The sequence below is a fragment of the Centruroides sculpturatus genome, unplaced genomic scaffold (assembly GCF_000671375.1).
Source record: "Centruroides sculpturatus isolate CEXI.00-Female unplaced genomic scaffold, Cexi_2.0 scaffold141, whole genome shotgun sequence".
Taxonomy (NCBI): domain Eukaryota; kingdom Metazoa; phylum Arthropoda; class Arachnida; order Scorpiones; family Buthidae; genus Centruroides; species Centruroides sculpturatus.
Window position 1 is genome coordinate 164,102 of NW_019384430.1, and position 13,844 is coordinate 177,945.

Consider the following 13,844-nt stretch of genomic DNA (forward strand, 5'->3'; position numbering starts at 1 on the left):
TTCTTGTCATGGTTGTTTCTAAGCAGGAGTTGATATTAGAGAAGTTCTTCTTCCACATAATCTACTTTGGTTGTTCTGATCCACTATGGGTTGGGCTTCCTAATACATCCACATTCGATTGCTTTGCCATATGAGAAGGGGGACTCACAGCAAATACCAAAATTGTGTAAGACCTGATGAACCACGCCAATTGGCTTGAAGCTAATCACTTACTGGAAAAACAGTCTGAACCCAATCCATGGTTTTGTGTGCAAATAGGGGTGTCTCCCTGTTATAGAGATTGAACGTTGACTTGACAAGGTCCTTGGAACTTCCAGGAAACACATCCACACCAAATGGCTAATCCAAAAAGTAAGAGAACATAAATACCGGGCATTTCCTTGGGATGCCTGCTAAGCATGGCTGTAAGGTAAAACACCCCAGAAACCGTCCTTTAAGTCCTGGAAAAGGGCCACCAGAACCGCTGAAAACTGTATGCCACACGGCTTAACCACGCTGAATGGTTGGGTCAACCACATGGAGGCACTGGGTCCTTTGTTTAACGGTACTTTTATAAGTCGATATTACTCAGCTATTACTTGATGAATTAAAACCAAATTTGGGCAGTATGTGACATACTTGCCATACTTAGCAAAGCCATCGAAAGTTCGAGAAAGACACACATGGGGGCCTGATGGAGGCCGACAAAGTTTCAAATATATAATCGCTAATATCTCAAAAACTGCTATACCAATCAGTAAAATACATTTACAGCTTGAAATGCCAATTTCAACGATGTATAGATATACGATATTGAAGCAAAACTTATTAAAAAATGACGATTGATAGTGGAGCCTAAGTTGCACACTACATACCAGACTCGTGACTTCTCTCTCCTCTTCAGGGAGAGGTACAGTAGAGAAAGGTAGGATTCCTCTGAATGGCATACATATGGCTACAGTACCCTCTATGTTGATGTTGGTACACAGTTTTTAGGCTGCAATGCCATAGTTCCCCGAAGGGTCTAAAAGAAAACCTGAGTGTAGCAAACACCAATAATTGAGTGCTGCCACGAATAGATAAGTGTAGAAATTAGTGCCAAGTGGCTGTTAGTAGGAAGACATATCTACTTTTTACTAATAAAACTGAATGTGATTGCAAATTTTAATACTACTTAACAGCTAGGCAGACAGTGTGAAAAGCAAACAAACACATGACAAACTAGACGAGACGAATGGGCCAACAGAGACAAACGAGCAATTTATTGTATTTAACTGAATTCAAACTCCGTTATTCCTAATTTTTCTGAGTGCTTTAACTGAGATTCCTAACTGACTAGATTTTATGTTCATAGTGAGTGTTTGTCTTATTTCGTCCTGAGTGATATTAATGTTTTCTATTGGAAAAACGAGAACTGTGTGTGTGCCAGCATTGGACTGTTTTCTGGATAATTTTGGTGTTTGTTGTGTTAGCCCTTGCAGCAATACCAGCGTAGGAGGAGGTCGGTAAACTAGTCAGAATAGTGTTTTTTGCAGTGTTCAATATTTTATTGACTTTGCTATCAATGAGAGAGCCAACCTTCTCTGAAACTTCCTGCTGAATACTACAGACACTATCAGCTAAGGATTTCGAAACTGCTTCGCTAATTAAACTATTCAACATATCAACATTGTTGTTGGGCAATGAACCGATGCTCAGATAGTCTCATCTGCTAGCAAGAAAAGATCATTTGCAGCTTCACGAATTTTTGTTCTGTTCTCTTTCCAAACAGCCGAGCTGCATTCTTCTGGACAGTTTCCCAAAATAATGTCCAAAAGCTCCCTAAGCTTTTTACAGACGACAGATGAGACATCTTAGCATTGGTTCTTGGCCCAGTGTTTCCAGAACTAGATGGACATGCCATCTAGAAAGACCCTTAAACTACTTAACTACCTTAAAACTATAACTTATAACTTAAACTAAGGAAAAGAATAGGAGAATTGAAAACCAAAATACTGCAAAGCAGTATAACCAAAACACCCGAAAAACTTGAAAATGGGGTGGCCTAGAAAGATGAAACTAACATGGGGAACAAAGCACTTACTAAGGGAATGAATTACAAAGAGAAAACTAACTACAAAAAACAGAAACCACAAAAATGCCAAAATACTAACTAACACCGAAAAAGCTACAAAAATGACTAGGCAGTTGAAACTGGCCTAGTAAGGCCTAACTATGAACTTACAATCGAAAAGGCTGAAGAACAACTCAGAAAACCTGAAAAACCAAAAACTAGTTAAATGAGAAAAACCAAAATTATAGAGGAAGCTAAACACCTGAAGACCTAACTGACTACAAAAAGAGAACTATCTAACTTAGACCTAAACTAAGACAAGACTAACTAACTGAAAAACACCCTAAAAACTGAAAATTTACAAAAGCTAGTCAAAAACAAAAAGGTGAATGAGTGGAAGTTGAAAAGGAGTAAATTTAAATTGATTAAATAAAAAAAAAATGTAACTGTTTCTGCCTGGCAAAACCAAAACAGAAACTGGGCTAGCTAAGCCTAACAACTGAGAAACACATGAAAATGAAAAATTTAGCCTATTGAGAACAAAAAACTGACTCAAAATCTAAGCAGTAACACAAATACTAACTAAAATGACAAAAAACAACAGGAAAAAACACTCAATAGAGCCCAAGAAACACAAAAGTAAACTTCAGCAAAAAATCTCACCAACACAGGCAAGAAGCAGGCAGAGAAATGACAATGATAATGGGATATTAGAGAATATTCTAATATCCCATTATCTGAATGCACAGTATGGAGATATATCTGATGATGCAAATACAGACTGCAGAAATCCAAGAGAGACCTTTTATAAATGAATCATGTAAGTGAGTTCTGGCCCAAGCTAAACATCATCTGAAGTGGACAAAAATTGAATGGAAGAAAATACTATGGTCAGATGAATCAACATTTCATGTAAATTATGGGAATATAGACAATAAAGTCATTTATAGTAAAGATGAAGCTAATAATCCATCATATTGTTCAAGACAAGTCCGTGGCCACAATCTGTAATGGTTTAGTAATGCATGAGTTGTAGAGAGATTTGCATTTTATTGATGATGCTATGAACTCTGAAGCCTATATTCTAATCCTTCAGCAACATCTACATGAATCAAAATGTAAACTTTTCCAAAGACAAGCCTGTATTTTCCAACATGATAACACTTGTTCATACACTGCTAGGAAAACTAAACCTTGGCTGCAGTCCAATTGTATATGTGTAATTTCCTGGCCAGCATCAAGCCCAGTCCTGTCTCCAATAGAAAATATATGGAGATTTTTGAAAAGAAAGATGACTCAATGCTGTCCTCACATGTTAGAACAATTACATATGTACTGTATATATGCAAAGAATGGGGGAACTACCCACATAGTTATGGTGAACAAAATTCAGTGCAAATGGGATTGTACTTGCATTAAGTACAGTACCTTCTTCCAAAAGTATTTAATGATTTATTTAAAAATTGTAGAATTAACAATTTTTAGATTTAATTTAAAGTATCTTCTTACCAAAATTACTGGAATAAATCACACACAATCAAGAACCTTTAAAAATATTTCAATAAATCAAAAACCTTATTTACCTCTTAAAAATTATTGTACAGATAACCCCGTATAGCACGGATTCACTCTGACACAGTTCAAGAAATGGGTAAAACCCTCGTACAACATGAAATGTAATAAATTTTTACATACATAAGTACTAATAGTTCACAAAAATTATTATTTTCGTCAACTATTAGTACTTCAGTATGTAAATTTTCTTTTCTCGCCTCCATACACATGGTCCTTTGCGAAAATTGTTTCAATTTTGCCAGATCTCGACGCTTCTGCTTCTGGTGTTGCCAGATGTTTTTCCCTTATTCCATAAGTGCTTAGCACCATATAAGGAAATTTATAAAGATCTTTTAACTAGAAGCAAGCAATCTAAAATTACATACTTTTTGCAAAAGGCAAAGCATGAATCTGAAAATAATGCAGAAAAATGCTCAGAGGATAACGATAACTTGCCAAAAATAAAACGTTCTCGGTTAATAGTGCTTTTAGTGATGACAAAGAAAACATTGTTTAATTTATATTAATATGCATCACTTAAGAAAATTTTAATAAAGATATTTATCTTAATTATGAAAATATAGTAGCATGTTTTTTTAATTTTTGGAACCTAACCCTCCTTTTCGTACTAGTTCTTTGTTTCGCATAACATGGCAATTTTTTGGAACGTAACTACCGTGTTATACGGGGGTTACCTGTATATGGGGTAGTTATTTTTTTATGATTTTTGTGATGTCTGTTGTTCAAATTATTTTATATATGTTTGTGAGGATCCGAATTCGGATGTGTTTATATCATCTCATCATAAGATCACATCGTAGTCCTACCTTCATTTCACGGTGTCATAAGATCACAGTACAGCTATACTTTTGTTCAATAACTGTCAACTTTTACACCTGGGAGCTAAACATCTGCTAAGTTCTCAGGCGTAATAACGACGCTTTCTCATCACCTTTCGACCTAGTATAGCGATTTTAACAATTCAACATTAGGGAAGAACAACAAAGTGAGTCAGTCGTCGCCAGTTCTTCCTTGGGATTACGTCTACGAAAAATCTGTGCTTCTTGGGATACATACCTCTTCGCTTGTGACCACTATCCAAAAAATCGTCTAATATCAAGAATCGCCTAATATCAAGAATCACCTAATATCAAAGAAAAAGAACTATTGGATTATTGGACTTCCCGAACTTTCTGTCTTACCGACTGAGATCCAGATCAAGCTTTCATACAAGGTAACTATCAACNCAGTTTCAGAATAATAAATTCTTAAATTTATTTAGGAAACAAACAGAGAATGGATGATTTATTATTTAAAAGATAAATTTGAACAGTTTTATCCACCTGAAAAATGGAATGATATGGTAGACAAATCCTTCTGGTTACCAGGTATTTATGAATATTTTAAAATAATTTACATATAAATTATTCAGTATGTGATTTGAATGGTATTTAATTTATAATATAATTGCTTTTACAATTACAGTAATGTCATGGACTTTTTATATGATCTAATATTATTTTAGATTTCAACAGTAATAATATCTACTGTTTTAAAGATAATAAGTATACTAACTTTGAATATATTCATGTAGATCTAATAGATGCTTGAGGACATTTTTCAGTATGGAAACAAATCTCAATATGTACGTCCACTCTTACATATACAAGGGTCGTTCAAGATTAATTGAGACTTATTTCTACAGATCAAAAGAAATGTCCAAAAAGTATAAACTATGTCAATTTTTCAAAATACTCTCCATCTGTATGTAGACACTGTTCCCAGCAGCAGAGATACCTTTCTTGTAGAAAGAAGTGGGCTGCCATCAGAGCCAATACAGAACAACCTGCTGCAGTTCATCTGTCTAAAATTTTGCTCTTTAAGGGGCCCAAACAAATGATAATCACTGGGAGCTAATCACCTTCGATATGAAATTGATTCAGAAGCTGCTCACATGTTTCCTTGCATACCCATTTCTGGTCACCTAACAGCTGTCGGGGAACCCATCTGACACACATCTTGCAGAACAGTAATTGTTGTGGATGATTTTCTCAACACTACCAACACTGATGGATACTTCATCTGCAACGTGTCTCATGGTTACTCGCTGGCTCTCCACGATAACTTGCTTAACTCATGCAATATTCACTGGCATGACTGCAGTTGGACGAACATGTCCATGTGCTTCATTTGTCACCAGCTCTCGTCCTTCACCAAATTATTGACACCATTCATGCACTCTTACCCTCAATAGTGTTTGAGTGCGCAGTATGGGGAACAATCTTTCAAAATTTCAGCACGTTTAACCTTTTTCTTAACCTTTCAACATTGGAATAGTCAGGTATGGTGCTACCCCTTATTAGTGGAGAATAAACGTGCGAAATTTTTTGAGTATTTTTCCACGCATTTTTTCTCATAACTGTTTACAAAATCTTTTTCTGAAACAGTAATGTCTAGTAAAGAAAAGTCTTTTTTTATTGTTACATAATTAATTTTTGTGTGAATTTTTTTTTGTGTTAGTTTTAGGCTAGTTTTTGGCGATACCCCCAAAAGAATTTGACACACACATTCATCCCTCACCACTGCCACATGATTGCCCTTGACAAATATATTCGTTGCTCACTACTGAGTGGTTAACAAGAAATTTGATTACACACTGCTGTACCACCATTGCAGACACATTACCTCTGCTATGATTGCTAAAACTGCTATGCATGCACAAAATACATCATGCTTGCTACCGAAATGTTGATGGATAATGCTACTCCCTCTTTGGGTTTTATCATGCTACAGTTACTTTTCAAAATTATAGGCCTAAAAGTCTTGTTTAACATTAAATGACCCTTGTACTTACTTGTAGAATAATTCATAATATCTCAACAATAAATTGTAATTTGATCTTTTTATTTTTAATGTTATATAATGGTGTATGAGATTATTTATCATGGTAATAATATACCATATGTTAGCTTTGTTATTTCTGTGACATTTGATCTGTGGTGTTGATAAAGCTAAAAATACCAAGATGATTGATAAAGAAATTTTTTATAGCTATAGATACTTCTGTCAGAAAGCGGAAACACAGTCTAGAAGAAAAAGAGTCTAAGGAAATTAAATTATCATCACCATCTACTTCATCTTCGCTTTTGTCCCAGGTTTTTGACGAGACTGTTCGAGATTTAAACAAAGAATTAGAAAGTGAAAGAGAGACATCAAGATCATTCACACAACTTCTTAAAAAGTTAGCAGATGAAGAAATTGTTGACCAGGGTAATATTCTTTGTGTATATTTTAAGCATTTCTGTCTAAAGTAATAATTTCAATATTGAAACTTATCCAAAAACTACATTATTTTCACATAGAGTAAATTTATCAATTCTAAGAAACATCTTAACACTTCCTTTCCATGCTTGATTCCAAAATATTTATATTCTTTGAAACAGACATCATGACAATATATATAGAGAAAATTTCGATTTAAAATATTTTCTCTTTTTAGAAGTACCAACTTTGGATATTATCAAATCTCCATTAATTAATCATCCAGCAAACAATACAAATATCAGTGAAATGATTAAAACAAGGGAAGAATTTACTTTGTGCCAAGAAGACAGTTTAGAAACTAAATTAAAGCAGTTACAGATGAAGTTAGAATCCGAAAGAAAGGCTAACAAGTTGTTCAAAACAAAATTGTTATTAATAAAGCAAGAAGATTCATTTGTATAATTAATTAGTGAGAAAAATTTTTTGTAAACTTATAATATTAGGATATAAAAAATTTATTATTTCTTGAGTCACAACAAAAATTGTATATAATATTAAATCTAAAACTTTAAAGTAAAATATTTTTTGTACATACTTGAGCATTCATTTTTGTGAATACCCTCAGGCACTTTAAACAATAATTACTTGGATACATTAATCATTAAGCCAGTAACTTTTCCTTACTTATATATAGTACATTTACATCAAATTACTAGTAGTAAAAAAAATACATATGTATATATATTTTTTTTAACATGCCATTTTGTAAATTAAAGCACCAGTTAGAATGTTTCAAAACTGTCATATTATATTCACTAACATCTATTTTTAGGAATTAATTAGCACATATTTACATATATACATGATATCAACATAAATTATATTTAAGAATGCCTCTTAAAAATTACAATTTATATTAATTTTTTTACTTACAAGTATTTTTTTTAATAAAAACATATTCTACATTTTTCGCTCTCTCAGGATTGTGTAATTTTCTTTTTTTAACAATTGCATTTGATAAATTTTCTCTATTACAAACCTGTAAGTTTGTAATAGAGATAAGTCACAATTTGTTCTATCACAAGAATGGCATACAACATTATGTCAAAACTGGAAAAAACAGAAGCAAGAAATTTTATAACAAAAGATATTACAGAAAAATTTTCTAAACAATACATACTAATATTACTGCTTTAAATCAGTTCAGTTATAAATAGAAATAGCAAAATTTATGATATTTAGTATCTAATTAGTCAAAAGACAAAGTTGCAATTTTTTAAAGTGTCAAATAGGATATTCCAGAAAAAGCTCATGTGACTGTATTGATGAAATAAAGTTATGTCTGCATGACCTATGAAGAATTTATTGCTTTAATTTGGACTAATTGATATTTTGATGTAGGGATGTATATTGAGTTGAACAAGAAATCTTACTTAAGCAAATCATGAGAAAAGATGAAACATAAATTTGCAACTTCTTTGTTTCTACATGCTAAAATTCTGTATATTTTTTAAAATATAAATTATACAGAATGCAAACAAAAGTAACTTTTGACACATTTGTTAAAAAGAATGATAATTTATAAAAGCTGAAAACACAAGTGTCCAATAAGTTATTGATGATTATTTAAATTGTAACAGTTCTCTTGTGTACAAAAAACATATGCCCAATGGCTTTGATAAAATTTCTCAAAATTCCATCATAGGAATTTCTACACACATGATCAAAAATCATTCTCATATAAAAAATTATGGAATTTGAAACCTTCATTTTTTTGTACACTAAAATATGCTTGTTATTTCATATCTCAAACAGTAAAAAAACACAAATCTAAAATTAGATTTTCTCTAACAAGCAAATATTTAACAAGGTTTTTTTTCAAAACACATTGTGAATTTACAACCATAATTGATATCATTCATGTTATCAGGTCTGCAGTATCTGAGAAACAAACGTCTTTCCTAAAATTATGAGAAGATAATATGGGATCATTCATTTCTTCTTCCATGAGAAAGTCATCTACTATGTATGGTAAGGCAGGACTCATGCTTGGCACTGATCCAAGTCCAGAACTTGGGCTCTGTGATGTACTGTCATTTTTGGTGTCTATTAAATGATTGCTTGATTGTGTGCCAAATGATTCCTGTATAATTGCATTTAAGTCAGCAGAACTTGAGGGTTGCCATGTACAATTCTTGATTGGAATACCATTTTGACGAAGTAGGATTTCCAGTTCCTGAAAACATAAAAAAAATATTTATTGTACAGTATTTTATATATATATATATATGTATTAATAAAAAAAATATCTCATGTAATTAATCTAAATATATAAAATTACTTGTCCTGACTGACTGACCAACTTAATCACTGATTCATCATCGCCCAGAGCAAACTGCTGAACAAGTGAAATTTGGTACACAGTTAGGGTATGCCCACTAAGAAGAGATTTTTCGAAATTCCCCTGTGGGGGGGGAGAGAGCATTTCATTTCAGACATTCTTATAAATATTTTTATATATTTTGACTTTTTAACCAAATGTTCGAACCGTTTTAAATTTGAATTTGTTATTGCATATTGGTTCGATTATAGACATTCATCAAATTGAAAACAGTTCGTTTGATTCTCGGCAATTCTCGTCATTCTCAGTGGTAGGTGTTATATAACAATTACTATGGTTGTTGAAATACTGAATATAAATGGGGTTTGCTTGCAAAACTTCCATGGGCAACAGCTAGATATATATATATTTTTTTTTTTTGAACATATATATATACATTATATACATGTTCAAAAAATTTGGTTCATTTTTGACTGCTTCATTACACAATGCACAGATAGGATTCTCAATATTCCTATAGTACACTTATTTAAATACCCATCCCAATGATAATTGAAATTCTAATATGTAATATAGAGAGACATGTTCCATTGCTCTTCATTAGAGTTTAATAATAATTATTAAAACATGATTTTTTGGTTTGCTAAATTATGTATTTAAATATATATCACTGCAAGACTTGAATATAGAAACAATTCACAAATTAGCCAAAACTAATAGCTTATTTACTAATCAGCTATCTACTTAAATTTTTGAAGCAACTTTCTGGAAAATGTCAACCAATCACACACTGTTTTACAGACTTTTTGCAAATGTTCCATTTTTTCAAAAATACTACAAATAATAGGTTGAATTCAATTAATATCATCTGATAAAAAATATCATGGTCTTCAAATTAATTGTCTGTATTAATATATCAAAAATATGTTTTGTTATTTACTCAAACAAAAATATCAAATTGATTGTGTGTGGAAATACCTGTATTCGAAGGAGCAGTCTTTTGTTGTTTTGTTCTAACTGTCGATTCTGTTCTTCCACAATGGGTATTTTCTGTACATCCTGTTTTAGACATCTCATGTAATCCACTGTGGCTTTCAGTATCGTTCCTTTATTCTGCCTCAAATCCTTCACCAGTTCAAAATATCTAAATTTAAAAATCACTCAAGATTTTATAAAATTTATTTGCAAAATATATAACATTCTGAATATTATAGCCCCCTTCCTCTTTCTATTCTGTGGACACTAAGAATGCCTTTTCTATTACAAATTCAGCCAGGCCTCATTACGACAACCAGATGAGGTACAGAGCCCATCATATCTATATCAAGCTAAGCATGAAGATTTCTGAAGCTCTGATCATAATCCATGATAACTTGTTAAAATGATATTAATTGTCAAAAATTTCTGTATAATCTTGATTATTACAACTAACAGAAATTTTTGTAAAGCATGGAAAAACTAGTCAAGTTTCTTAGGTTTTTTGTAAAATTCTTAAGATAATATCAATGATGAGTTCAAATCTCCAATCAGATGCACATTAAAATAATTGGAATTTTAATGTGCATCTGGTAATATAAAAAACTGATAAGCCAACTTAACTGATAGTTTATTCACATAATCAGTAACTTAAGAAAATGTTTACAGAACTTCTTTGTTTCTTCAATGATTCAAGTTCAGAGGATAACATGAAGTTTTGCACTAGTAACTAAAGGGAAAGAAGTTGCCAAAAGTGCTGTACATCATTGTACACAAAAGGAAAGGAGGGAATCAAAAGTGACTCCAAAACTGTACATGTAATTAATGGTTGGTCCCTTATGTAACACACAATTTTAAATCTTAAAAGCAGATTAAATTTTAATTAATATAAGAATATAAATAGTGAACTATACATATATAAACACTTACGGATCACTCATTTTTGGAAGAAGAGTACCCAATTCTTTAATTCTGTCATTTATGTTGAATCTCCTTCTCCTTTCAACTATAAAAATAATTACTGATCAGTTTATACAAATTTTGCAAATTATAAAAATAAATTTTAAAAAATGCTGTTAGTCTGATTACATACTCATGTTATGATTATCTTTCTTCTGTCTGTCTTTAGCTAATGCTGTTATTTCTCTGTCGGTAAGGGTTAGCGGTTCCTGTTTTATTTGAGACAAAATGGGTGGGCAGGATGAGGATACTTTGCTGAGCGACTCAGTAAAATTAAAAGGTTCTGATAAATTGGTCACCAGCTGTAATATGTTATAAAATATATCTTCTTAAAATGCAAATCTAAGAAATTTCTTCAATTTAATTAAACTATTACTTAATTACAAACATTTTTGAATAAAAATTAAATCTTATAAAGCATTTTGAGAATTACTATTTTACATTATAATTACTGAAATTATTTGTTTCAAGTACTACTTATTGCCATAGAAATCATCTCTCAACTTCATCCTAACAGAATCTAAAACCAATCTGACATTTTAATAAGAACATTCCCATCATGTATAATTTCAAATTCTGCTGCCCTCAAATTTGGCCACTCTAACTCAAGTGCTTAATGGAAAAGATGGCTCTGTTTACATCATCAAATATTAAATCACTGTTTATTAAAAAGAAGCACATTTGTTACATTAATAATTTTTATTATTAACAGATTTAATAAGAAAACAATTTTTTCTATAATAATATCTTAAAATACAAAAAATATTTCTTTGTGATGCAGATATTTTTAAATGTTTATTACAGAAAATGAACACCAAAAATTTTTGTTAATGCATTAAATATATTTATTTTAAAACATTTACTTGTAAATATTTTTCATTATGTATATAAAATGAAAGAAGCTATTGAGATTGTCACAATAATTTAATAAATTATATTTTTTCATCAGAACAAGTTAGTAATTATTTTTTGAAAATTAAAAATATTCAAGCTAAATGAATATTTCTTAACAACAGATTTATTATTTATTAAAGATTTCCAAACCATGTAACTAATAATAACTTTGACTTGGGAATATAGTGTTAGTAAGAAGCTATAAATAGACAATTTATTAAATTTTGAATTTTATATTGTTACTAAATTCATTCTTTATGAATGTTTTTGAGACTTGCTTTCAAATTTTGTGAACACACAAATATCTTGAAATATCTCGTAAAGAAACAAGATTAGTCAAAAAATTGTATAAATGTAGCTTATTCCCATGCAGAACTAATAATTTATCAATTTAAGACTTGAAAATTTGACCAAACACTAACTTGTATTTTTTGTAATATAAATTACATTTCCGTTCTTTTTTAGGCAGATGACATCATTGTATTCAAAGAAGGATGAGTGCACAATCACTTGCATTAGATCTATCACATCAGGGAGATACTTATAAGCACCCCCCACTTTTTCCAGAAAATCTTTCAGCTCACAGAAACAGTTCACTGCCCATTTTATGGACAGGAACAATGCTTCATAGTCACATATTGTGAAATAAGCCACCATTGAATTGTCGAGATCCTGTAATTTTTGAAGTACCTGTTCTGGATTAGTGACAACGTACTGTACATATGTTCCTCAAGATTGCTAGTGATGTATTTGTTAAGTAGTCTCTCCATTTTAATAGTGGGAGAGGTAGTTTTGATTTATCTGCCCTTAAGATAACAATGTCATTACCAGTCAACCATTTTCTAAATGCCCTGATGTTTGGCCATACTGTCCTGGAAGAAATAGTGCCATTTCCATTTCATATTGCTATCAATGATTTCCATCTGAAATATTCCTTAGTAGTGTGGTCTAGTCCTATCGTTTTTTCAACATCTGATATTGTGCTGAAGGTACTAGATCGAGGTGGCGGAAATAAGATGGGCCATGTTTGATGACATTTAAGAGTGCCTCCAGTGGTTGAATATTATCCCAACATACCAGGCCATGTGTTTGTTGGTTGTCACTCAATCAATCCATCACTCATCCATCTCAATTTGTTTTCATGTTTATCCCAAAGTTTCTTCTCAAGGGAGTTTGTCTTATACCAATATAACCCTGATGTCTTGATTACTACTAATGTGAAAATTATGATGGACAGTTTCCCAATGTATAATCTCTGAGTAGAGAATAGCATTGTCTTTTGGCCAGTCTAATTGCTTTTCTCAGACACAAATTTCTTACTATAGTATTCAATATATGGCACTCTGAAGGGAGTCTAATGTAGTAGAATGATGGAGGGAATATGTTCAAATCCCTGCATTTACAAAGAAAGCGTAATTTAGCTGATGTTCTGCAAAGTTTTGGAACAGATTTACGGTGGGACTTGGCCGGCGAAACCATATTCAATACATCTCAACAACTGATTTGTATAAATATATCACTCATAAAACTAACACCAGCTAATAACAAGAAAAAAGGAAAATTTATGAATGTTTTCGTCTATGTGAAATAGACATCCTCAGGTATATATGGTATCGAACAAACGGATAACGAAAATAGAATATTTTTTTAAAGTTTGGACTGATTACGTGATTCGGATACCTTACATTAAAAATAACAATCCATAAAATCTTTTTTTACAAGTGTTATGTCCGTAGTAAACTCCATAAACACTTTTGACCTCCACTGAGGTCTGTTTCAGGTGGTGACTGACTGTGTTTTCTCCTGACCGTTGTAAAGATGTCG

At 31.7% G+C, this 13,844-nt stretch overlaps 2 protein-coding genes across 6 annotated transcripts in view; one reads left to right on the plus strand and one right to left on the minus strand.

Moving 5' to 3' along the window:
• LOC111619707 (germinal-center associated nuclear protein-like) overlaps positions 1 to 7,790 on the plus strand; it is a 59,330-nt gene extending 51,540 nt beyond the window's left edge. Inside the window, exons 13-15 of the mRNA XM_023361479.1 lie at positions 4,869 to 4,974; positions 6,638 to 6,856; positions 7,086 to 7,790. Of these exons, the coding sequence (XP_023217247.1) occupies positions 4,869 to 4,974; positions 6,638 to 6,856; positions 7,086 to 7,312 (552 nt within the window). The 3' untranslated portion in view covers positions 7,313 to 7,790. The remainder of the gene's footprint in view (positions 1 to 4,868; positions 4,975 to 6,637; positions 6,857 to 7,085) is intronic.
• Positions 7,791 to 7,846: 56 nt separating this feature from the next.
• Positions 7,847 to 13,844, minus strand: part of LOC111619710 (microphthalmia-associated transcription factor-like) — a 69,696-nt gene continuing 63,698 nt past the window's right edge. For all 5 annotated transcript variants that reach the window (XM_023361482.1, XM_023361484.1, XM_023361483.1 and 2 more), the window contains 4 exons: positions 11,260 to 11,428; positions 11,097 to 11,172; positions 10,170 to 10,335; positions 7,847 to 9,086 (listed from right to left, as the gene is read on the minus strand). In XM_023361482.1, the coding sequence (XP_023217250.1) occupies positions 8,769 to 9,086; positions 10,170 to 10,335; positions 11,097 to 11,172; positions 11,260 to 11,428 (729 nt within the window). In that variant the 3' untranslated portion in view covers positions 7,847 to 8,768. The remainder of the gene's footprint in view (positions 9,087 to 10,169; positions 10,336 to 11,096; positions 11,173 to 11,259; positions 11,429 to 13,844) is intronic.